Raw genomic sequence first — 27,218 nt, 5'->3', positions numbered from 1 at the left:
CCTAGCATGTAGTATGTGCTCAATAGCTGGTAAATTTTTTGATCATTTTATGATCAAAATTTATCATTTTGTGATAAATACATGGAATGATATATGAGAGTTAGAGTTGTTTTTGATGAACACGTGATGGTTTAAATGATGCAAAATGTTCTTCAGTTCTTCATTTTAGAATGCTCTGTAGCTAGTCTGGGCTGATTTATCACTCTTTTCAATATGGAGAAATTTGGTTTATTTTAAGTCAGTTTCAGCAACAACAAAAATTTTAATAAATTGTTGTGAATAAGTGTTCTCTAAGTGCAGCTTCACTTTATACATGTGTTTATACATTGTGTCTAAGCCCATATAAAATTGCATTTTATTTTAAGCGGGGTAAGAAAATTTTCTATTTAAAGGAATCTTGTGACTTCTTTGGTAAAACACATCATCTTTTTCTAATCAAAATCGTTCTATAATTGATCTATTTTGTAAACTTGGATGTTTGCACCCCCAATTTCTGAAACTATTTATGAAAAGACTTGCGGCCAATGCCTCTCATAAAGAGTGTCTATTTATTGCATGAAGACTTCTTCGGCAGTTTTACTGATAATGAAAATGTAGGCGAGAAGTCAGGGGAAAAAATGTACTAAGCTCTTATTAACCTGCAATATAGGAACATAATTAGAAAATTACTTTCGCAGGTTTTATTTAAATTGTTACCTTACAAGCCTGCACAACAGTTTTTTGTTTATGTTTTTAATCTAGTAAATGTTCCTCTTGGCAGTAACATCAGAAAGAAAGAGTGTGAAACACAGAGGAAGCGAGGAATAACTTTCAACGTCTTCTGTAGCCCCCCGGATTAGCCTAAAAGCAGGCGGGCAAGCACGGTTCTGCACAGTAGGAAGGTTTGCAGTGTGACTCCGCAGCTGTACTAGAGCGGGAGGGATACCCAGGTCACCACAAGCAACACCGATCGAACATATCCAGAAAACCACTGCTTTTAAGGAGAGAGGAAATATCAGGCTTCTTTCCCATTAAGTCTTATATTTTATCATTGGGTGTGAATAATAAAGCTAGCTTTAAATAGCAACAGTAAGAAAACTCTTTGAAGGGTAATTAATTTTCGACCAACCGGAAGGAGAAACAGCATCCAATCGGCGCCCGTTTCTCAGTGGCCAATCAGATTTCCCCTTACATTGCAGCGCTGGGAAAAACGTAGCTGGACCCTCATGACTCCCGGCGTGTGGCTGATACAGTTACCTGCAGGACAGTGAACCACTGAGGCTGCATTTGTTACTTGAACATTAAGAGACTAGAAGTTCGGTCGTTCACTGTGCTGGCTGGATTTGCTTGTGTTTGTTCTTAGCCACTGCTCATGTAATGCACTCCCTTAACCAGGAAATTAAGGCATTCTCCCGGAATAATCTCAGGAAGCAATGCACCAGGGTGACAACGCTAACTGGAAAGAAAATTATAGAAACATGGAAAGATGCCAGAATTCATGTTGTGGAAGAAGTAGAGCCGAGCAGTGGGGAAGGATGTGGTTATGTGCAGGACCTTAGCTTGGACCTGCAAGTTGGTGTTATTAAGCCATGGTTGCTCCTGGGTGAGTATATTGATTTGCCACTAAGTTATTGAGTTCATTTAACTATATTAGTTAACGTTTTCTTCCCTAATAATAATAGTCTGTACTATCAGCTAAACTGCTGGAAAATTGAAATGCTTCCCTTTGGAAACATTTCCTTTTGGAAATGGAATATGGATATGGAACTTAAACTAGCTAGCTACACTAGCTAGTCAGGGATGTTTCTGCTCCACTAAATAAATAAGAGGCATAGATTCTAGTAACACAAAGCACCTGGTATTTGAATTTTCTAAAAGCTTTCTTCCTGTTTTAATAACTTCTCTGGAGGATAACACATTGATGTTGTATTTTCTTGGATAATAAAAGGATATAGCCTTAAAGATTATCAAAGTAAAAAGAATGCTTTTATTAGGCAAAACTACAAGTGACAGGGATTGAAGTTATAGAAAAGTTAATACTTCAAAAGGCAAATGTTTTTTTTGCCTGCTCTGGGGTTGCAAACCATATGGAGTGCATGCCTCCTGTGGCCACATCTGTTCATGGTGTCTGTTTTTGGAGTGTTAAGGAGAAGGTGGACTGATATTTTATAGCTATGAATCTGATGGTTTATGGTTTCTTGTATTATGGAAAATACAGATTCCCTATACAAAGCATAATCCACAAATAACAAATGAAGCACAGTTATAAAAGTACAAACTTGTTAGCTTGGCAAGAATATGATATGGTATTCTTAAAAAATAGTCAACAGTGTTTTAAGTAGGTTTGAATTATTTTTCATTGTGAATAGAGAAATTAAGACTTGGAAAAATCAGTGATTTGTTAGTATTTATACAGCCAAGCCCCTCCTGAGTAAAAAGAGCACTGAATTGGGTGTTAGAAATGACCAGGTATTATGTGGAGTGCACATAGCATCTCACTCCTTTTAAAAACTCTGTGAAGCAGGGATCATCAGCTCCATTTTACAGATGGGAACTGGACTTAAGATTGGTTAAGTAACTTGCACAAGCTCAAGTCTGATACACTCCTGCTCTCCATTGTTACATAGACTGACTCAGGGAGTCCAGGCTTTTAGCCATGCTCTACGTATAACTAGATGAGCTAGTGAAAGTCATTTATTCTCTTTGGTCCTCCAAAAAAACCATCTGTAAAGCTGAAGTAACAGTATGTGCTTATCTTATAGGGTTGTCCTGAAGTTGGAAAAGGTTTTTGAAACATATCAATTGCAGTATACATATGAGTTGTTATTGTATTATGTATTATATGAATTGTTACATGACCTGTCTTTTCACCAAATAAATATATCCAATTAGTTTCTGCAGCCCCGTGAAAAAATGAAGTGGGTCATTTAGCTAGTCTGGAAGGTGCACCCAGGATTTGCACAACATTTCTAGAAGAGGAAATAATATCAAGGCACATGTTTTGGTTATTTGGCTTCCATTGTAGTAATAATGGTTTAAAATAATTATGGTAGAATTTAAAAATATCATTCACCCTTTCAGAGTTTTCATGAACTTCGCTTATTTTTTTATCTAGACTTATGCAAAGTGAGCTGATCAAGGTAGTGTTCTCAGATTGGCATTGGAGCCCTTCCAGGATCTTGAGCGAGTGCTGGGAGGGACTTCTGAGACTAGTCCTTATATGGTCGCCTCTTTGGACCAGGAAATGGGATAATTTCATCAGGTACAACCTCCTTTCTTCTGAGAGGTAGATAGACCTTCTTCTGCCCAGTTACAAGCGACTTATTCCGAGGGCCCTATGGATGGTTACATCTAAAGTTCTTTCACGTGAATGATGCAGGGGTTGTTTCTAGGTTGCCTCAAAGAGCTTCCTTCATCTGTTCAAAGCAACACTGCTCCCACCGAGCACTACATGAAATTAAATTTTGTTTTGGGTGGGAAATAAAGAAAATAGAAAGCTGTCAAAATATAATGTCTTTTTTAGTTAGCTCATAAATTCACCCAAGCTTTTGCATTTCAAAAATCTTACATAGGCCCTTGAACTACCTAACAAGTTGATAAAAGACCTTAGTCAGTGAATATTTTTGTCCTAGGTTTTTCAAATTATATTTTTACAACAAAAATTACTAGGACTTTTCTTATATCCAACTTGATCTGTAAAAGTGAAAAATTCCATTTCTCTTGGGTAAAAAGGTACAATTATTTCTTGTTGTATCCATCCTGTTAAGAAGTCCCAACTGGTGACATTTTGAGATCTTTGCTTCAATTCTAGGTGAAAATCTTGGGATCCTTTATAAGGTTGTAGAGGATTTCTGATATCCTGGAAGCCCAGTATTTTTAGGAGGCAAATAATACATTAAATTTGTAAAGCTCTTTATTTTGTAAAATTCTTTCACAAATATTATTTTACCTTATCCTTATAGGAATTTATGCTCCTATTTCTATCCATTTATGAATGTTCACTCCTACAAATTTTCTCAAAACATTTCTCTTTGGAATATTATTTATTTCCCTTTTCAGTAATGTAATAATATCTTTTTGGTTTATTTCAGTAATAATTTTTTTGTTTAATTTTTTAATGATGAAAATAGAGATTTGTAAATCAGGACATGCTGTACCAGAATTTATGCAGTATTTAGTATTTTCATAAAAAAAGATCTCTTAAAATAGAAACAGGATTCTGGAGATCTTATGTAGCCTATTTTTTATGATACATATATTATGATTGCAACACATTGAACTTGTTAGAAGTCCCAACTCCAGTAGCACGTAATATACTTTCTAAATCAGTTACTTCATCTGTAATATTTCCTTAATAATTCTTGGCCAAGGTCTTGAATATTAGTGGTTTGTGTCAACGTAAAATATAACTGTAATTTATTATTATTATTAGACTTCTTTCTTTAGCTGTAGTCCTATTCATCAACTTCTTTTTCTGTTATTTAAAAAATTGCCATACTGTTAAAATTGATTTGCTATTCAGTTCTATTAAGTTTAACACAATTATAGGTTCATGTTGCCACTGTTAAAATCATAAAATTATTATAATTGATATTTGTTTTAAAATCTCGATTACGATAGTTTATAAAAGGATAACATTCTACTTTTTCAAAACAAAGGTTTAAATAACACATTGTTATAATGATTTATTTCTTTTAATGATGTGTTTTTCCAACAAAATTTTAACGCAAGACTGAAACACAAAGCAATCATTTAAAATTGGAGAAAAGTTGATATTTATATCTAGAATTTAGAGAGAATTAATGTGAATTAACTGAATACTACCAAGTATTAGATGAAACATACAAGCCAATTACCTGAAGTCCATTTGTGCTGACTAAAATTATTCCCCCACACTATTAACACTCATGTAATTTTCCTATTGTTTGAAAAGGCAGTGATACAAGTTGATTTTTGGTCTCAAGAACACTAAATTTGTATCAATATGTTCATATTCTGGAAGTCATTTTCAAAATATAGCAGCCAACTCTGGAATATAACCAACCTGTTCTGTTTGGTGTGTGTGTGTATTTAATGGAAATAATGAAAGTATACAGGTTTGATAAATATAATAATGACAGTTTTGGGTAAAAAAAGAATTTCATTCATGCATGTTTCTTTTTTTTTTTTTTTGCTATTTTAAGAAATAGGCAGTGTAGAATTATTCTTTAAAAGATAATATGCATATTAAACCACCAAATTTCAGTTAACTGATTTGAACCCATTTCTTCCCCTGGAGATGAATAGGACTTCCTACAGAAAACTGATAAATTAGTTTTAAATTATGAAGTATTTCAAATGTGTAAAAAATTAGAGACTACACTATAACAGACAATTACATATCCACCGTCCAGCTTTAACAAATGTTAATATTTTGATAGGCTAACTTTTAAGTAAAGTTGAATGTAGACTCAGTAAGGAGCCTGTGAGCTTCGTATTACCAAGAGAATATTGGCCAACCAGCATACTTGCTGGCCTTCCACCTACCTAAAATCACATAGTAGAAGCTGGCAGATTTCCCAGGTGGATAAGGTGAGAAAACTGTTGTTTATAGAAATGGAATCTAATTCAAGAAAGTAAAATACTTGAAATCTTAATATAATAAATGCCCTATTTTTTCAGTTGTGTCACTCACTTTATTTTAACTAGTTGTTCTCGTGTATAATAACCTTGCTTATTACCTAGAGTCATTTGCCAAGTGTGAGAGATCTAGAAAGCCAACTTTGACAGGAAGAAACTGGAAAAGGATACAGCCCTAGTGGTACACAGAACGTGGATGGAATTCAATAGACCAGCAGTGTTTGCTCTAAGCTACTGGGTGTTCCCAGACCAGCTCACACTAAATCATTTTGTGGGTGTCTTTTTTAAAATATCCTTTTTTAAGTTACAAAATAAATAGATATTTATTGTAAAAAGTACACATGAGCATAAAGAAAAAAGTCACCTATAATCCTACTGTTAACATTTTATTCTGTATACTTCCTGTCCATTTTTAAGCATATACATAGTTTTTGTTTTTACAAAAATGGTTGATGTTTTGTAACCTGCTTTTATCACATAATATATTGAGAATATATTTCCATGCCATAAATATTCTTCTGTGTTTCTCATTTCAAAGGGCTGTATATATTTTCACTACATAATTGTACTATCTTTAATATAACCCAACCCCCATCATTGGGTTTGGTTTTTTTGTTTGTTTTGTTTTTATAGAGTTTATTTTGTATTACAGACAACACTGTGAAGGAACATCCTGATAGCTAATCTTTGCAATATCCAGGACTTTTAGGAAGAATTCCTAGAAGTCAGATTTCAGAGTCTAAGAGTATATACAAGATGAATATTTTTTGATGAATATTCCTGAATTATATTTCAGAAAGTTGGACTGAGGTCCTCCCAAGTTGCATTTCTTAAAATAAATGAATAGTTAACAGAGTTGTTGCAAAAATTAGATTAAAAGTCAGAATGATTATTTTTATATTCAAGGTGATGTTATTTATTTCTTATAGGGTCACAAGATGCTGCTCATGATCTGGATACACTGAAAAAGCACAAGGTAAAAAGAAATGCTTCAGGTCTGGCACTGTGCATAGGAAGTATTTTAATTGTTACATTTATTTAGGAAAAACTGCATAGGTCCATTTCAGAGTTGGATTGGTGAGATTTGGCTATCATTTTAATAAAGTTACAAAAATTATTGCACTTAATTCAAATATGTGAATTTGTAATCCATCTTTCCAGTTTTATTTTCTCTCAATCTCCCTTTACATTTCCTCATGAACCTGACTTTGGAGGCACTTCTTCCCGCCTCTGCTTATGTAGTTCCTCTGTGTGGAATAGACCTTCCCCTCTTCTCTTCTTGTCCAAGATCTACCCATGCCTTGAGTCCCAACTCACATACCACTTCTTCCCCAATGCTATCTCTTTCCACATTCCCCCACACAACTGTTGTGATTTATTACTTATTTCAATATTTACTGAAAAAAAAAATTTATCCATCTACTATTTTGTTAAGCACGATTTCAGAGTCATGGAATTGCTGTGGTTTGAGGAATGCAAAAGGTTCTTGTTCACATGAAGTTTATGATTTGAGGGGCAGAGAGGGAAGAAAGACAAATAAGCAGCTACAGTAAAGTGTATTGTATGTGTTGATGGGGATGTGCAGGTGCTGTTGGAGAGCAAAGGAGATGATCCCCTGAACCCATGTTTGTCTGGGTTGGGTTGGCGATTGTAAGGTCAGGGAAGTCTTCCTGGAGGAAATAATACTGAAGTTTTTCTCTGAAGGGGGTGAGGAGGGAACAGACAGAAAAGTGTTCAGATAGAAGAAATGGCTCTGTGAAGGCCCAGAGACAAGAGAAAGGCTGATGCTTTCAGGAACAGAAAAGAAGTTTAGTAACCCTAGAATAGAGAGTGTGAGAAAGAAGGGTACCAAGAGACAAGGCCAGAGAAGTAAGCGTGAGTCAGATCACAAAAGCCCATGTAAGCCAGAGTAAACTGTTTGGAATTGCTACAAAAGACAGTGGAAAGCCTTTGAAAAGCTTTATGGAGGGAAGTAACAGGATCAAATTTGCATTTTAGAAAGATGGCTGGTTAGAGGCAGTGTGGAAAATAGGTTGGAAGGTTGCTCAAGCTAGAGATGGGAAGACTAGTTTTGAGGCTGTTGCAGCAATCTGAAAAAAGATGATGGTAGCTTAGATTAGGATTCAGTGGGGGTAGGGAGAAGTGGATGGATTTGAGGGTTTTTTAAGAGGGTAGAATTCTCAAAAGTTAATGATTGACTACTTGCAGGACAGAGTAGAATGGGAGGTGAAGTTGAGAAAGAAGGAGGAGTCAGAGGTGATATTCAGCTTTCTTGGGTTACTAAGTAGGGTTGGTGTCGTCCCATGAGATAGGGAACAAAGCAGGGAGGAGCAGGTTTTGCAGGAAAAATAATGAGCTTAATTTTGAATAATTTAAGTTTCAGTTGCCGTGGATAATCTCAGTAATGTTATTCAATAGACCGTGTGGGTATTTGGGGTCTGAAGTTCAGGAGAGAGGTAAAAATAGAGATTCAGGAATCTTCAGCTTATAAGTAGTGATTTAAGTTGTTGGAGTAGATGAAATCACCTGGGGCAAGGTGAGCAGAGAAGAAGGCCTACACCAGAACCCTGAGTAATACCGACCTATAGGGAATAGTCAAAGGAAGAAGAATCTGCAGTGGGAAAGGAGGTACTGTAAGAGTTTGTAGGAAAGTGAAAAAATTGTGGTGTCATGGAAGCCAAAGCAGAGAGTCCTGTGGAGGATAGAGTGAGCGGTGTCAGATGCTGCCGAAAGTTTAAGTATTGTTGGGACTGAATTCCAACAGTTGGACTTTGAAACAAAGAAGTTGTTAGTGACTTTAGTGGCAACAGTTTCATTTGAATTGGAGGCCCAAGCCAGATTTCTAAAGATTGAGAGGTGGAGGAAATGATCACACCAAAAAAGGGGAGAAGAGCGCAGGAAGACCCACAGGTGATGAGATCAAAAGAGGGAGATGGGAGAGTTTTGAGCGTGTATAAAGCTGATGGTAGAGAAAGGAATTGAAAATACAGGAAAGCAAGAATTGTGGCTAGAGGGCCAAGAAAGTAGGAGGCAGTGTGACCCCAAACACAGGTGCCAGAATGAGCCTCGTAAAGGATGTGGGAGCACATCATGCTCTGTATTAAGAAGGTAGAAGGAAAGGGTGAATGCAGATGTAGGCAAAGTTGTTAAATTTGAGGATAAGATTTGATGGAAAGGGTTCCTATGTGATGACTTGTCTTCTTACTGTAAAATGGAAAGTGAGGTGATCTACTGGGAGTTGGGAAGAGATGGTAGGATTGAAAGTTATTAGGAGAGTAGGGAAGGTTTGAAAGAGCTGATACGGGGAATGCGGGAGAGAGCCTACTTGGGAAATATTGTTGCTAAGCATCACTCAGCTTCAGGAGAGGTTGGCTCTGTGAACTAGTGGTGGCATGAACTGCAGTATTGTGTGCATTTTTTCCAGCAGTGCTTAGCAGTCTGGGTATAGAGGGGACTTTACCAGTCAGGTGCAGGGGAGGTAGACCATGGACTATAATCTGAATAACAGAGGAAGGGAAGGCAAGAGGGGGCTGATAGATAAAATAGAAAGATCAAGGAGTTGATGGTTTTTGTGAGGTATAGAGGGAATAACTGAGTGGAAGATGGAAGGATAAGAGTGGGATACCTGAGTTAATGGTATCAGAGCTGGATCAGTCCTGGGCATTGGTCTTGCAGAGGTGGTGAAGGAGAGTGGTGATGAAGGTCATTGGCGATGAGGTCGTCAGGGACCTGTTAAACCCAAGTGGAAATTGATGTCACCCAGGATAATGGTAGGACATGGGGTAGGACTCAGAAAACTGAGGGTCAGGTGCCCAAGGAATGCAGGGTATAAGGTGGAATAATCAACCTGTATGAATCTCAGAGAGCAAGGAGTTTTACTGGAGGGTGGAAAAGAAGTGATTTGAAAGAGGCAGGGAGCAGCCAAAAGAATGCAACCCTGCCTCTCACCTGCGATGTAAGTGGGCTGCTAGGCCCCTTTCTAGTTGCAGGAGACATAGAAATGAACAAGCAGTAAGGTCCTTGATTTTAAAATATATTTTCAGATGAGAATAAATTCCCTGAAAGATCTGAAACAAGGCAGTGAGAGGAGGGGCAGGGGGATAGGCCTCTGAGGGTATTATATTTCAGCTGAGACCTTAGGACACAGTCCGCTGTGCTTAAATCAGGGAAAGAGCCCTTAAGGCTGAAAGAACAGCAAACATGGAGGCTCTTGCAAGGAACAAGTTCAGTATGTGTTCCTCCCTTCTGGTCTCATAACACTTTGTTCTTCTCCTGTAGCTCTTAGCACCTCTACTTTTTATTATTACTGTCGGTGAACATGTTTTCCCCTCTATTATTCAGCAGACTTCTAGAGGATTAGAGACCCTGTCCTATTCACCTTTCATCCCACAGCTCTGAGAAAAAAATTTGATTAAATTGAGGCTGAAAATTTTATGTGATAAACACTTGCAATTAATTTCTTCAAGGAAATAAATACTAACCAATTCATTAACTAATTTGATATGTTTACTTGTCAGTGTACTTATTTGTGTTTAAACTGGACTCCCCTTGTTTTATTATAATAATAACTGCCTAACAATAAGAGACAATGGTCTGAAATTGCATAAGGATATGAGAATGACTGTATATCCTGATAGGAACCCTCTTAGATCAATATTTCAATATAAGTAGAACATGTTTTAGAGTCTTGCTTACATGAATAAATTAATATTTCTCAGGGTAAAAATGAAAATTAGAAAAACTGATAATTTTTTCATTGGCAAGTGTTTTATTATCTAGCCCCTGTTATGATACACTAGTTCAAATTCACTTTCATCCTGGTGATGTGAACCCAGCTGCTGTTTAAAAGATCATTCTGTCTTTGTATAAAAGATCCTGTTAGATGCCTGGAAGAAGCAAAAGTAAGCTGAGCAGCTGAATAGAGGGTTTCTACAAAAACTTAAGGATGCTGTAAAACAAAATTATTGATTTAAATGCATGACACATTTCAAAGGGATTTCTTGGGGTTTAAGTAGAGTGCAATAACTAATAGAAATTCTCTTGTGGCAGATCATTTCAGAAATTTCTATAGGAATTTCATTATAATGTTTAGATACGGTAATAATAGTTGTTTTATTAGTAAGGTACTCATTGAGTGCCTGGTGTATGCCCAATAAAGCGTGAAGGAGGATAGAAAACTAAGTGTAACATAAAATGTTCCACGTTGTTGACTGCAGCACTGTTTATAGTAGCAAATCTATTGAAAACAACCCATATTTCCATAAGTAGGGAATTGGTTAAATGACCAATAGTCCACCCACATGATGGAATACTATATAGCTTTTTAAAAGAACACACAAAAAAAGGTCTCTAGATACTGATATGAAAAGATCTCTAGGACATTTTAAAAAATTAATTAATTAACTTATGGCTGTGTTGGGCCTTCATTGTTGCACGTGGGCTTTCTCTAGTTGTGGCGAGTGGGGGCTACTCTTTGTTGCGGTGCGCGGGCTTCTCATTGCGATGGCTTCTCTTGTTGCAGAGCACGGGCTCTAGGCGCGCAGGCTTCAGTAGTTGTGACGTGTGGGCTCAGTAGTTGTGGCTCGCAGGCTCTAGAGCACAGGCTCAGTAGTTGTGGCACATGGCCTTATTGCTCCGAGGCATGTGGGATCTTCCCGGACCAAGGCTTGAACCCATGTCCCCCTGCATTGGCAGGTCCAGGACATTTTTAAATGGGGGAAAAACCCGAGGTGTTGCCTTTGTGTAAGAAAGGGAGTACATAAACTATTTGCATAAAGATACTCTAAAAGAATATACAAGAAACCAACAAAGATGGTTACCATATGGGTGGGAGATGGTGGAGTGGAAAGAGACAGGGTGAGAGCAAGACTTCTTAATGTTTCTTTTTTTTAAATAATGTTGTGATTTTTGAACTAGTTCAAAAGATACTTTTTTGATAATGCCTAAATGTGAGGATTAAGTGAGTTAACCTGTATGCCTAGCACATACTACGTACACAATAAAGGGGTATTCTTATTATCCCTATTATAAAGGGCCTCACAAGGTCAACCATTGTTAGGACCTCTGTAACTGCATTTTGGAAATATGCTTGATTACTAGAAGGGTTTTAGGCTAGGTCCCCATCACCACCACCACCATGACCTGAGACTCAGTACAGTTCTTTTCAAGCATGATCATTCAATCAATATATATGTAAGTTGCATTTCCAAGCAGCTAAACTACCTAGATATTGGGTAGTTTAATGATCCACAATATTTGTAAAGCACTTTTACCTTTCAATAAGTTTTCCCAAGATTCTCAATGGGTCGTCTCTGTAATCCTGTGGATTTATAGGGAAGCTATATAGATACAGATATATTCTGTAAGTGGTCAGACCTCATTTTTGGTCTTTTGGGAATGCAGAATATAGTTCTAAAGGTAAGGCAAACACATCAATATTATAAAACATTGGCACATCTATTAATTCAGGGCAGAATCATGTAGTCCTGGCCAGAAGTCCACTTGGAGTGAGAGAGTAGCTTGGCACAGTCAGGTGGGACTTCACTGGGGAAAGCAGAAGGACATTTCAGACTGTATCTTCTAAAACTGTTCTTCTCTTCTTTCTAGGTTCTTCCATCTCCTCTCTATTTAAGATTCTCTCTTGAGAAGATTTGAGGTTTTTTTCTGTTGTCTTCTTTCCACAAGGCAGTTAAGTTAGTAAATAGCCTGTGGCCTTCTCTTCATGAGGCCTAGTTCCCTGAGTGTCTTAATCAATACTCTTTCGACTGTGGACCACAGAAACCTGAGCAAGGAAAGAGAATGTGTGTGATGATTTAGGGGGCTCTCTGGAACCTGAGGGAAGAGAGTGGCTGTGCCAGAGAATAGAAGACCATCCAGGGCAGCCTCTCTCTCCCACTGGCACGTGGCCCCTATCTGCACATCTGTGTTGTTCTCTTTTGGGAGCAGAGATCTTTCAGCTTCCCTGAGCACTTAATAGAAAACGGCTGTTCTTAAATCTCCCGAGTTTGTGGATCATTCTAGCTGTCTCACACACCTATTTTTTAAATTCCTTGAGATAATCTGCTCAGTCTAGCTTAAGTCAGGTGTCCACCCGAAACCAGTTAGCTGTGCTGAGGGAAGGAGTGGGACACGGCCAGAGTCATAGCTGGGAGGGTAATGGGGGCAAGAGAGGCAGGCTGGACAAGTACTCTAAAATATGGTGAGATACAAGAAAATACCAAAGTCAGGCAAACCCTAAGATCCAAACTAAGAGAGAGAATAAGTTCAGTGAGAAGCATGTCCTGATAAGAAACAGGGACTTATATTTCTGGTCTGTTTAGCCTTTGGATTCTCTTAATAGACTTTCCACTTGGCTCCTTCCATTTGCTTGGTGGACTCCAGGAAAGGAGCCTGAATGTATAGATGGATGAGGAGGTTGCTTATCTGTGCCATTTAAAAGAAAATCTTTCATGACCATCCCACCTTTGAACCAGACTAATTCATCAGAATTTCTGGGTTTGAGACCCTGTGGCATTGATATTTTTAAAAAGCTTACTGGTGGTTCTAATGTGCAGCCACACTTGAGAACCACTGTACTTACAAAGAATACAAGAGGAAAATAGGGAAATAATTATTGAAAGGGATGCACTTCCCTTATGTAAGTTTTTATATGGACATTAATTGATTTATTCAATAAATATTTTAAGTACTTTCTGTGCTAAGGTCACAGCTCACTCACAGTGCTTACTTACAATAGTGAGTAAGCTAAACCTGGTCCCTGCCCTCATGGAGTTTCTAGTACAGTGAGGGAGATAAACAGTCTCTCAGTGGTAAGGGCTATAATGAAGCAAGTAGAGGGTGCTTTGGGGGTATATAGAAATAGCACTTCTGGTAAGGCATGAGGCAGTCAGAAAAGGCTTCCTGAAGGAAGTGTTATTGAGTCATGCTTAAATTGTTTATTCTTGTTACAGCTCTCAACATCTCAGTCTCTGTTTAATTAACCTAATTCATGAGAATTTAAAAAAATCTTCCTTTTTTTTCTCTTTAAGGTGACTCATATTCTCAATGTTGCATATGGAGTTGAAAATGCTTTCCTCAGTGACTTTGTATATAAGAGTATTTCTATATTGGATCTACCTGAGACCAATATCCTGTCTTATTTTCCAGAATGTTTTGAATTTATCGAACAAGCAAAAATGAAGGTAAGTTTTTTTTAAAATTAATTAATTTATTATTTATTTTTAGTTGCATTGGGCCTTTGTTGCTGTGCACAGGCTTTCTCTGTTTGCGGCGAGTGAGGGCTACTCTTCATTGTGGTGTGCGGGCTTCTCATTGCAGTGGCTTCTCTTGCTGTGGAGCACGGGCTCTAGGTGCACGGGCTTCAGCATTTATGGCACACGGGCTCAGTAGTTGTGGCTCGCGGGCTCCATAGTGCAGGCTCAGTAGTTGTGGTGCATGGGCTTAGCTGCTCCGTCTCATGCTCTGAGTCCCGGACCAGGGCTCAAACCCGTGTTCCCTGCATTGGCAGGCGGGTTCTTAACCACTATGCCACCAGGGAAGTCCGTAAGTTTTGTTTTGATCCACAGTTCTTCGAAAGCAGATATTTAAAAATATGGGTCCATTATCCAATATTTATTCTTTCTGTAATGAATATGTAGAGAACAATTATGAAATTTCCCCTTCAACAATATTTCATTAATTCCTACAACTATTTAGTTTTCCAGTTGCTCTTTTTTCAGTGAAATATTTACTTTTAACTTTAATTTCTCATCTTCCTATGCCTTCCTGAGAAATATTCGGATTTCAAATTTTCTGCTTACTGAATTTTCCTGTGTACATAGGTATTGCGTTGGCCCAAAAGTTCTTTCCAGTTTTTTGTAAGATGTTATGGAAAAACCCGAACTAACTTTTTGGCCAACCCAGTACTCAGGTTTCCTTTGATAGTTTCTAACCACCTGCCCTCTGACCACTTTGCAAGGTAATCAGGTGGACTGTGGGATAGAGGCTGCTCTAGTCCTGTTAGTGTATTTATGAAGATTAATATTCCTGAGATTGTATAAAAATGCTGATCAGAAGCTGTCCATTGGTTCTCTGACTTTAGAAGACCAACAGAAAATACAATACTTCAATCTTGGTACTGATCCAAGGCAGGGCTTCTAGGCTGGCTGTTACCAATAATTATACCTTGAAATGACATCATTTTTAGTCAGTATATAATTCTTACAAAATTTATGTTAGATAAATAGATGGGAATGTAGAAGCACTTACAGAGAAAAGTTAACTGTCCTCGAGCACCCGACAATTAATGACAGTTAATAGAATCCAGCTTAATTAAATTCTGATGATCTCCCTTCTACCTTATCTCTTTCCCTCCCTCTCTTCCTTCCTTTCATTGAGTAATATTTATTGAGTGCCTTAGGTGCCCAGCACTCTTCTCGATACCTTCCTCTAGATTACTGGAAAAATGTAACACTATTCTACCTTATTTAATAGCAGATATTTGGTTGAAAGAAAAGGAGGAGGTTTTCTAATTCAGAGCCTAGTATTGGCCAGTCGGTTCTCTTGTGAAAAATTTTGCAGACTCTAGATTGTCACATTCCAGTGTGCCAGCTAACAGTGTTAGAAATAAAAGTGACAATGTTTCTGTATTAGCTGCTTTCCTAAAGAGATGTAGAATATACATTAGATGGTAAAGGAAAAATGTAGACATCATCCATATTCATATTAGAAGATATGCACATGTTGCAAGTAAAAAGTGAAATGGGTAATAGTTAATAAAAATGGTCCTTAGTTTGGGTTTCCCAAAAAACAGAACCTGAGCCAAGGATTAAGAGCTGATTCTTCATCTGAGAGGTGCAATCCCTAGGCAGTGAGAGGGAGAAGAAAAGGAAGTGACTCAGGTAAGGATGAGAAGCAGTGTAAGATGATGCGTTTACCTTGCTGAGCACAGCTGCACAATGAGCTGACAGCGAAATAGCTGGGTACTTGGTAGGGTGGTACCCAAGACATCCCCAGGCAGGGAGTCCAAAGAAACTGCACCTCAGTACAGAGTTTGGGAGGGAGGGAAGAGAGAGAATTTATCTGCCTGGCCATCTGTCAGCTCCTGTTTCCTATTGGTCAAAGTTTACCCATGGACAGGTAACTAACCTCACAATTCCAGATTGTAGCACCCCACCCCTTCAGTGGCCACCTTGAAGCCAAACCCAATACCCTGCGGTGTGACTTGCCATCCAAGTTCAGAAGAAGCAAGAGAATCCAGACCTCAGGGTGTACCTGTCTATGCAGAGCCTGCCATCGGGGAAGAGCCAGGTGTTCTTAGGCAAGCAGAACTTAATAGGCCTAAAGGCACAATAGGCAGTCAGCCACAGAGGTGGTAGTGGAGGTGGAGCAAGCTGAAGGTGAGATGATGGCATCAAAGGAATCCGAAGAGATGCATAAAATGTTTCTGCTACAAGATGTATTTGAATTCTGTAATATGTTCTAATTTCTCAAGCCTTATGTTTTGTACTGAAATCTTAACCTCAGCCAATATTTCCTTACCCTGAAAACTCTTTATTGTTTAGATTAATACATATTTAGTTTTAGCAATAGAATTCTTGAATTTTCTTCATTTTTTTCTAGAAGAGATCTCTTCATGATTTGCCTATTATATATGCATGTATTATTAAATGTGATTACTCAGTGAATTGCATATTTCAAAACTACCTTTCTAGGTCCTAGTTTGTTGTTTCCATCTTTTTATATACAGCTGCCGGATGGAATGTCTTCCATTTTCTCATGTCTTTCCTCATTTCTCTCTGTACTTACAAAACCCTGTTTGTTTGGTTTCTCTGTCCTTCCTCTATCTCTGCCTAATGCATGATTTGTCAGGTTTATGCCCAAAGGGACAGAAATACACATGAGAGGGAAGTAGTAAGGTAACCTCCATAGCCTCAAGAGTTCTTTTAGGAATATTTACTTGACCCCCTTTTTTTATGTGCAAAAGGTTTTGTTTGTTAGTATGAAAATGTGTATTTGATATTCCATGTTTACTTTGTTATTTATAAGATGTGATTTTAAAAACATGTAATTTATAACATTGTAGAAAAATTGGAAAATATAGATAGGTAAAAATTAAGGTCACCCACTTCCACCATATAGATATAACCACTGTTAGTATTTTAATATATTTTTCTATATATCAAAAGACCTGAACTTGACTAAGTTCATCTGTCAAAAAATATGAATTACTTACTCTGAGAAGATACAAGGGATGTATATTGCTGCCCTTAAGGAGCTGGCAATCTAATTGAAAGGCTATTCATAACAACACGAGAACAAAGCAAGCTGCGTAAAATGGAAATACTATAACATAATTCCTATCTGCCCATAGCAAAATGGTGATTTGATTTTTTTAAGAGAACGTTTTCTCAGAAATGCAGAACAAAATTAATGTTTGCTTAGCAAACATTTATGGAATACCTACTATGTGCCCCAAATTATACTAAGTATTAGGCATACAAAGATGGTTTGGATATTCCTCCTGCCCTCCTCTCACGCATAGAGAGACAGCCTTCTTAGAACAGAAGCCAGAGTTAGCTGGACCAAGGAAGGAGCAAAGGCCTTTCAAGCAGAGGACAACAGCAAGTGCAAAAGAAAAAATTTCTTTGTAAATGATTTAATTGTCACTACTTTGAGTTCTGGACAGGGGATATGAAGCTAGTAGCTTGTTTGGAAATACTTTCAACGGCAGTATGATACCCAAGGAATAATAAAAGGTAAATAGGTAAATTCAAAGGCTGTAGAAACTAACAGAAAAGTAGCTGTTATATAAAGAATGTAAGAGGGAAGAAAATACTAACATTTTTAAACATTAGCTAAAACTGATTGCACCGTGTATAAGATTGAAAATAAAGCTAGTTTCATTTTCAAAAGCGTATGTATGGATCATAAAATAGAGATAACTAGTATAGAGTCAGGAAACATTAAAAATGACATGAGGGCACCTCTTATTAAGCTTATGATTCCAAGTTTCTTTGGAATATCTAATTTGTTTTGAGTTAAAAGAAGTTCATTAATAGTTTTCATTGGTTACTGTAATATGATTTTAAAATGTCTTAAGTCTCATAAAAAAGCCATTGTACAAAGTGAGAAAAATTCTGTATATGTAGAGTGAATATGTGCGTTTTGCTTTTCTTGTACAGGAAGTTAATATCTGGAAATGACTCTGAAATATATAAATATAAATAGACAATCTTATTTACAAGGCAGAAATAGAGACAGACGTAGAGAACAAACGTATGGATACCAAGGGGGGAGCATGGTTGGGATGAATTGGGAGATTGGTATTGACATATATACACTATTGATACTATGTGTAAAATAGATAACTAATGAGAACCTACTGTATAGCACAGGGAACTCTACTCAGTGCTCTGTGGTGACCTAAATGGGAAGGAAATCCAAAAAAGAGGGGATATATATATACATATAGCTGATTCACTTTGCTGTGCAGTAGAAACTAACACAACATTGTAAAGCAATTATACTCCAACAAAAATTTTTTAAAAAAAGAAAAAAATATATAAAAACAATTGAAATTGTCTTTTTGATATGAGGATTTAAAATATTAACTAATTTTCTTGTGAATCATCTGTTTCTTGAAATGAATTACACTTGCAAATTTGTTACAATAGACCTAGGAAAGGAATTTTGCAATAGATTTATGCACCTAAGAAAACTGCCTTGTAAAAGTAAAATAATCCAATAAGCCGTAAACATAGCATTGTTAATGTGTGCTTTGGACAGAGAATTTTCAGTTGTAAGGTTTTTCCCCCTTTCCCTGTTCCCATCTTTCTTGTGTCGTAAGAAAAGAAGAATCAAGAAATGAAGTAATTAAAATGTTTGGTTCTGTTGGGTGTGCTCACTGTTCTCTACATTTCATTTAGATCATTAACTTTTTAAAGGCCTGAGATAAGCTAACCTGTATCAATGCTGATCCATCAGATCTATCACATTCATTATTAATGCAATATTACCCCCATCAGCATTGGCCTTGCACTGTGTCCCTTTTCACTTGTGAAGTATCATTTGCAAGTTACCTGAAACGTTTTTCATTTATTGACCTCATGCTGGTGTCTCATTACCTTTTCCACTTCACATTGTCGTGAGCTATTTGTGTCACCATTTTACTACCTCATAAGTTTAACTATTTTTTAAGTCACTTCCCTCCAGAATAAAATATATCCAAGGGAAGAAAATTTTTTCTTTACTGATCATTTTACACATAGATTTCTAAGCCAGTGATACTAGTTTCTTCATGGGAGCACCTAGAATGTCTCGAGCTTTCTGTTTAGTTTACGATTATGGTTTTATTTATATTTCCACATATATTTCCTATGGTTTTTCTCTTATTTATAGACTTGTGGCTACTAAGTTACTAGGCTTTTATGTGTACTTTACTAGATTACTTCAGTTTAATAAAAGATAGTTTCAGAATTCCAAATATATCATCAAAGCATTTCAGTTCTGGGAGGTGGGAAGAGAAGGTGTTGGTTAATTGATTGATTTTTCCCATTCATTCCCTACAATGAATTGTATTTTGATGATTGAATAGATTGAATCAAATAAATCGATGAAGTGAATATTTTTATTTTATAATTTTCAGTAGTATAAGATTATATTATAGTCTCTCTTAAATGAATAATGAAGATTTTTGTTTGGTTTTATTATAGGATGGAGTGGTTCTTGTTCACTGTAATGCAGGAGTTTCCAGGGCTGCTGCAATTATAATAGGCTTCCTAATGAATTCTGAAGAAATCTCATTTACCAGTGCTTTTTCTTTGGTGAAAAATGCAAGACCTTCCATATGTCCAAATGCTGGTTTTGTGGAGCAGCTTCGTACATATCAAGAGGGCAAAGAAAGCAATAAGTGTGATAAAATACAGGAATTAGAAGAAACAACAGTGCCTGAGTTACATTCTAGCTGATGATGGACAACTGTAATTTCTGAGTTGGTCTCTAGAGCCACCTTTCCCCTTTTTGAGAGTAAACTAGTAGAAACTTCCTTTTCTCATGTTTTTTTTCAAGTGGAAATAGAGGTCAATTGATTGTCCTAAGTTAGGGTATAAATAAATTTTTTAAATTCTATCATGTTTTCTTTAGTATTATAATGTGTGATTAAATGCTGCTTTGATTTGCTAAGGGAAACTAACAATGTATTACCAATAATTCATTTCTGTAGAAAGAAAAGGTTTAAATTTAAAATTTATATTAAAGCATGAAAGATTAAATTAGTTGATTAAAACTTTTGGTAGTTTTCTATTCCAGCAACTGTTTCCATGAAGGAAAAAACTTGAAGTGCTACTTGACTTACTATTTCAGAGGGAGGTAAATTTCTTTGTGAAGAATTTAAGATTAAAAAACAATACCTTAAACCTCCCAAAAGAGGTAACCAAAATCTGAAGGTTTACACAATATTTATGTAGTAGTTACGATATTCACAAGATTTTTATGTCCTTTTATGAAAATGTACCCACTTTTCATTTTGATTCTTTAATTTAACTGTATTCCCTGTGTTTATTTTTAAAGTTTTTTGTATAGCTATTTTCTCTTACTTTATTGTGAGCTTATGGTTCTTTTATTAGGTGATTAGTCTCTTACATTGTATGCTTTTTATTCTGGATCCCTAGCATTCTATTTTTGGGTCTGACATCATAATTTTCTGATCTCCTTGGATCTGTGGGAAAGTGTTTTATACTAAAAAATCATTTTTAAAATGTGGTTTGATTAATGATCTGTTTTCTAGTTCAGTATTCTACTAGGGAACATATTTTTAAGGAAAGAACAGTTATGGTTTTGTAAGAAATTTTACATACATTTTTAAAAAGCCCAAAATCATTTACAATTTTATTTCTGGCCAGAGGCTTTGATTAGTTTTTTTTTTTTTTACTATGTCTCCATATTAGCAAGGCTGAACTCTGTACGTTATGAATTTGCTTAAAGATATTCTTTTAATTATTCAAAATAAAATGTACTTAAAATTAATTATAATAATTAAGATAGAATTTATTTAATAGCTTTCAAGTAGACTTTCAAGACTTAGAAAATATCATTGCCCTCTAGATTTTATTAAGAAAGTCCTGAGCTCTTCTTAATTACACATTATAGAGAGCAAGCATTTTCCTATACATAATTTGGAAAGTGCACACTGAGCACATCTGTGCATTTGAGAAAGCAGGCTTTCTTATGCTGCCAGGAGCAAAAAGTAGAGGTGATAAATGCAAATTATGTTTCAAGATTGCTTATAGTCTGACAAGATGCCATCATATGCAAAGCTATGAACTTTGCTTCTGTTAAGAAGCAGCATAAATGTAATCAACCTTCTGTGAGCTGTTTGAAACCTAACAAGGCAGACAGAATCCTCTTAAATATGAGACTGGTGTATAATACTGTCTTTATGGTCAATATTGCTGAGGGTTTGCTGGGTGAACCTTTTTCATTCACATGAAAGCATTTATTTAAATACATTTTCCTTTGTTATTGGTATTTAGTTTTCAGCCATTAAATGTTGTGAATATGAAGCCTTAAATTGAACTTATTCCTTATGGATAGTTTATTATTTTTGTCTGTAGTTTGCATAGTTTTTTCCTGTAGTGATCTGGTTACAGTACAAACATGTATCTTCTGTATCATCTACAGAAGGGCTTTGAGCATCAATTTTGTTTTCTCTTAAATCATAATAGTTTGCTGTATGTAAAATAAATCAGTAAAGGTAATTGTCTTTTAAATTAGGGGTACTATGTAAGGCAATGATGGGTCATACATGGAGCATGTTTATTGGGCTTCTCATGGATATGTCACTGTGTCATACCTAGTTATTTATAAAAAGGGACTTTATCATTATGATTCTCTGTCTCACATATTATAAACAGATCTCAAATATACATCTGTTTCAAGGGAGTGGAAAAAGTATTTCAAGGATTTTTGGCCTCTATTTTAAAATAGATTTTCCTATTTTAGAAAGTCCCCCTCAACGGTAATTTCTCCAAAGATTCTGGAATGTAACAAGTATAAATCAGAGTATTGTCTTAAAACCTTACCCAGTGAATTAACTCAATGAATTAACACCTTTATAAGCAAAACCACAATACATTAAAAAAAAAACAAACAGAAATGTAGCACAGTGAATTAATTGATTTTGCCAGGTGACTTTAACTAGTTGCTTTTTCTGCCCAAATCATCCTGAACATATTTAGTCACCCTGTAGTTATTTAAGAATTTAAAGCAGAAGATTTTAAAGTTTTATATTCTTGTGATACATACAATGGCATTTTATGATTAACACATTTATGGTTCGTTTCCTTTGATATAATTTTTAAAAAGCTTATAGTTAAGCTTTTCTACTTCAAGTGAAACTTTGACTTACCGTTTTGTATCCATATTTATAACGTGCCCCTTATTGTTTCTAGGTATTGATATACTTTAATAAAAATAATAAATGTACTATTTCTCCCATTAATATCTTTAATTCTTTGAGGTTATTTGTTTTAAAAGACTTAACAATTATTTCATGTCAAATCCTGGATTAAACAAATCTGTTGGCAAAACACAAAATTATACATTTTGGAATTTAGTTTAAGGTCTGTGGAAATTTGATCCTCCAGCCACCTCAAGAAGTGAAAAGCTAAAGTTAGATCTTCTAATTGGAATTACTGTAGATAAATTGGCAGTGAAAATTCAATAGAATATTCTAGTAGTTTAAGTCAAGAGATACTGACTTAAGTTTAATCTCAGATTAAACTGAGATTTACTATCTTAGTAAAGCCTTCCCTGACCACCTTATTTCAAATTGCTCCCATCCCTAACACTTATATCTACCTTTCCTGTTTTATTTACTGCATATCCCTAATTATCACCAAAATTATATATATATATATATATATATATATATATATATATATATATATATATATATATATTTTTTTTGCAGTACGCAGGCCTCTCACTGTTGTGGCCTCTCCCGTTGTGGAGCACAGGCTCTGGACGCGCAGGCTCAGTGGCCATGGCTCACGGGCCTAGCCACTCCGCGGCATGTGGGATCTTCCTGGACCGGGGCACGAACCCATGTCCCCTGCATCGGCAGGTGGGCTCTCAACCACTGCGCCACCAGGGAAGCCCCAAAATTATATATTTTATTTATTTTGTTGCTTTTCCCATCCAAACTTGGGCTCCCCATGAGGGCAGAGATTTTTACTATGTTGTTTATCTATGCTAGTGTGTATCCCATAACAGGCATTCAAAAATTGCTTGTTAGAAGGAAGGGAGGGAGGGGGGAAGGAAGGGAAAAACATTGATGCATGTTGTTGTGCCAGCTTAATGGTACCTACTGCAGATCACAGTTCATGCTCCAGCAAATGAACCACAATGTACATCTGTAGCCATGTCTGACAGCGCATGAGGGTGACAGCAGGGAATATTAGGTCTGAAAGGATCCAAATAGGACCCTACACAGCAGAAGACACGACTACCCTTTTTAATTTCTGAATAATTTTCTTCCTCCCTTCCTTTCTTTCCTTCTTTCTTTCTTTTTTTTTTTTTTTTTTTGCAACACCGCACAGCTTGCAGGATCTTAGTTCCTCGACTAGGGATTGAACCTGTGCCCCTGGCAGTGGAAGCATGGAGTCCTAACCACTACACCACTAGGGAAGTCCCTCTGAATAATTTTCTACCAGAATTATTTCAAAATTAAAAAGCTGATCAAACAACCAGCAAGAGTATTCAGTATATGGTATTTTGCTTTCACTCAGATATGAGAGAATAATGGCTTATGTGCCAATTATCCATTCATTGTCTCAGCTCCAAATCCACTCTTCATTGTGTCTATGAAAAGGAAGATGGGCCATTTAAATATCTTTCCTTCAACAGCCGGTGTGATGTTGAGCTTTGTCAGTAGAAGGTGCTGTGTGTTGGAGAGCCCTTTCAGGAGGAAGGAGCATTTCCACCGGCTTGGTGTGCTCTCGAGGCAGGCTCCTGCAGTTCAGACAGCCTCCTACAGTGCTCACAGCTTCTCCACCACCTAGTCCTGGGAGCCAGGCTTCTTCAGCACTTGGCTCCTATAGCACCCAGTGGGAGCAGCTTTCCTGGATAATGCCCTGGGGTGGTTTTATAGCAGAGTGCCTATGATGAGACACCTCCCTGTCAACAGTTTTGCCTGGCATCCTAGAGGGTGGATTTCCAGCAAGTTCTTCCATATCTCTGCCATTCAGTGAACCATAGCTTCACTCTGCAACAACATCCAGATTTCAACCCTGGGAGTCTTCTTCCTTGAACACTCATCCCCAGGGGTGGTGGCTGCTCCTTATATCTGCTATTCCTATGTTGTTTACTTCTTCCTTTCTTACCAATCCCTCATTACTCCAATCCTATTATGGTTAATAAACTTTTATGTCAAGCTTTTCTGGCCCAAGTTATTGTGTGGTTTATCTCTCCTGATGGACCCAGACTGTCTAGCCTATAATTTACAGTCAAATTTTTTAATAATTGTCCTTGTGGAGTGTTTCTGATAGCAGGTCAAGCTATGTTACAGCCATGCAGATTATGTAATAAAAGCTGAAATGGCAATGTTGTCGGTAATTTTTTGAGAGTCTAATTCTATCAATATAAACAGTGTTCAGTGTAAAGTATAAACACAATGACCTGATTTTGTTAATGCTTCTTGTCTACAGAGTGATGAATTTTTCAAAGTTAAAAAAAAGCACACAAATGTGCAATTTGCTATTGTTCTTATGTTTTCACCCACTCTTCCCATTTGTATATCATACCAGCAGGAGAGGAAATTGCTTTCATTGCTTGCAAGGAGTTCCCAGCCCCCTCTTTCCACAGTTCAGTTATTCTACTAAATTTGTGAATCTACTTAATAATAGTTGTAATTAGTGCTAATGAAACTTCATGAACTCTTGGGGGTAAATGAAGACAGCTAATGTCTCACCACTAGAGATTTGTTTATATTTACCTTTTATAAAAGCAAATGCAAGCTTTTATAAGTGCTCACAAACAAAAAGTTCCCTATATTTTCCCCAGGATTGGCATACAGCTTGCTGTGTATAATTTATAGCATTCTCCCTTTCCCCTTTAAAAAGTCTGGTATAATAATTGCCTATCTTCAGTTTTATGACACTCTAACAGAATGTCTTAAATATGACTGATCTTGCTTTGGGAATATCATTAGCAGTTTTTCTCAGTATTTCTTCAACGCATAAAAAGAACTTTTTTTCATGCTCAGGGGCTCCCCTAAAGACTCTACTTTTTTATGCAACAACTATTTTTTTAACATCTTTATTGGAGTATAACTGCTTTACAATGTTGTGTTAGTTTCTGCTGTATAACAAAGTGAATCAGCTATACATATACCTACATCCCTATATCTCCTCCCTCTTGCTTCTCCCTCCCACCCTCCCTATCCCACACCTTTAGGTGGTCACAAATAAGCAACAACTATTTATTGATCATCTACTACATGTCAGACACTGTGCTAGGTGCTGGGGATATGATGATAAGCAAAACAGTAAAAAATCCCTGCCCCCATGGATCTTGCAATCAAAGTAACACCACAGTGTAATAACCAGACATATCTGCATTGCTCTCTCAGTCTTCTGCTGGTTAGATTTTACCCTGTTTTAAAATGTCTGAACCACGGAGGGCTTTCTTAGGAGAGATAGGCAAATGACCAAGGGCAGAGTTTTCTAAGGATCTCCCAACACGACTGCTCCTCGTCCTACTGAAGTAAATAGCAGCCGTAAGAAGAAGTACAAAAACTCCTCCTCACTAGCATCTACCTACAATGATAACAATAAATACCAAAGTTTAAAGAAAACAATTTCCTAGAAATCACTCGAAAAAATGTTGTCTACGGATACCAATTGTGTATTCTTTTTGTTATATGACAGAGCCCTAAAATCATATTTTAAAAACTTCCTTCCCCAATGTGCAGCCTATTTTTTTTAGTTTTCATCAAGCTACACACACACACACACACACACACACACACACACACATTCCTTTTATAAGTGATTTTCAAAAGACCTTTATTCTTTTTTTTTTCCTTTTTGGCCGCGCCACGCGGCATGTGGGATATTAGTTCCCCAGCCAGGGATTGAACCTGTGCCCCCTGCATTGGAAGCACAGAGTCTTAACCACTGGACCACCAGGGAAGTCCCAAAAGACCTTTATACTTTAAAAATATTAATCAAGCTGATATTTAAGGAAATAATTTATACTCTTTTCTGTTCTGTCAAGGTATAGAGTCCTTGGATGACCGTATCTGTATGGGTAAACTGTTAACTATCCTCACAAGAAAGTTGAAAGAATTAGCAATTGAATGTTTATAAAGTTTTTTGTTTCTTTGAAAGTTGTTGCAATTATTATTACAATAGGATTAAGTTGCAAATATTGAAGAAGTTTCAGTGATAGCACCTAGCTTAGTAGTGGGCACTTGATTTAAATAAAAAATTGATGTACATTTCCAAAGGATGAGTAGCTTAGGGATAAAATTTTCTCACTATATAGTCCATATCCTTGGAATAGGTTAAGCACTTATTTGTATTTCAAGAAGACTCTTTTTTTTTCAGTAAGCGTTACAATTCTCATTAATTCCAGACAAAAGAAGCATTCATTGAAACTTTACTTAAGAAGTAAATTTCCTTTTCAGTAGAGTTAAGAAATTGGGAAATCACTAGAATTCAATTCTGTGATCTCTCCATTCTGCAAGGATGGACAGCTGTGGACCTTGTTCACAAATAATACAACAAGGTGGCCAAATGCCACAAGTGTATGGCTCCTTGACATTGCAAATTCATGGTCAAGTTGAGGCTCAACTCCACTCAGACCAGTCAGCGATTGGTCTTCCCATTGCAATACTTTGGTCAGAGGAACCTGGAGCAATTAAAGTCATTCTCTTTTATTATCTGTTAACTTGATATCATCTCTCCTAATCAGTGGCTCTACAACTGAACTGTATGAAAATGTGTTTTCTAAAACTGTATAGTGCTATACTAATAATATTATTATTTTGTTATTCTAAATTGGTCAGGAAAAACCTTTTAGTCATTCTGTACATACTTCGGAAACTTCTCTGCTTTTGTAAAATATATGTTGACAGCACAGGATGTGTTAGTCCTCCCCTGTAACACAGAATGTACCAGCCTTTCCTGATTCTGTAGCACAGAGTGTACTAGGTTTCTCCTAGCCCATAGCACAGGGTGTATCAGTCTTCCCTCAGTCTATAGCATGGAGTATTCTAATCCTCCCCCAGTCTATAGGATAGTCCCTTGAATTATCTGTACTTTAAATAATAAAGTGCTAAATTGTATAATATAATTCATAGTTAATGAACATGCATATATTCCAAACAACAAAAAAGTTTTTTGTTATTAGTGTTAGAATTTTATTTTCTCTTGTAATTTATAGAAGCTCATACAATGCAACCCAAAGTAGACTTAGAACTAATGCTCTTAATAAATGCTCCTAATAAATATTGGGCTTCTTAGGACTATTGGGTTATGCTTAGTACTACATACATACTATTTGAATGGATATCAAATAGGATAAACTGAAAGAAATACACACCAGGACACATCATAATTAATCTTCTGACAACTAAAGGC

General features: G+C 36.5%; 1 protein-coding gene across 1 annotated transcript; it reads left to right on the top strand.

Moving 5' to 3' along the window:
- The first annotated feature begins 1,186 nt into the window (after positions 1-1,186).
- DUSP19 (dual specificity phosphatase 19) lies at positions 1,187-20,504 on the top strand. Its single transcript, XM_060106673.1, has 4 exons — positions 1,187-1,582; positions 6,528-6,574; positions 13,626-13,778; positions 19,290-20,504. Exons 1-4 carry the CDS (start codon positions 1,357-1,359, stop codon positions 19,542-19,544), a joined length of 681 nt encoding a protein of 226 aa, XP_059962656.1. The 5' UTR covers positions 1,187-1,356; the 3' UTR covers positions 19,545-20,504.
- The last annotated feature ends 6,714 nt before the right edge of the window (positions 20,505-27,218 follow it).

This window comes from Mesoplodon densirostris, chromosome 8 (genome assembly GCF_025265405.1).
Source record: "Mesoplodon densirostris isolate mMesDen1 chromosome 8, mMesDen1 primary haplotype, whole genome shotgun sequence".
Lineage (NCBI taxonomy): Eukaryota > Metazoa > Chordata > Mammalia > Artiodactyla > Ziphiidae > Mesoplodon > Mesoplodon densirostris.
The sequence above is the reverse complement of the archived record's forward strand: the minus strand, read 5'-3'. Positions and strand labels throughout refer to the sequence as shown.

Bases quoted from the DNA above. Each gene is read 5' to 3' on its own strand.
- DUSP19 (XM_060106673.1), top strand. From the start codon at position 1,357: ATGCACTCCCTTAACCAGGAAATTAAGGCATTCTCCCGGAATAATCTC. The intron at 6,575-13,625 runs GTAAAAAGAAAT...TTTCTCTTTAAG, and splicing joins ATACACTGAAAAAGCACAAG to GTGACTCATATTCTCAATGT. The intron at 13,779-19,289 runs GTAAGTTTTTTT...GTTTTATTATAG, and splicing joins TCGAACAAGCAAAAATGAAG to GATGGAGTGGTTCTTGTTCA.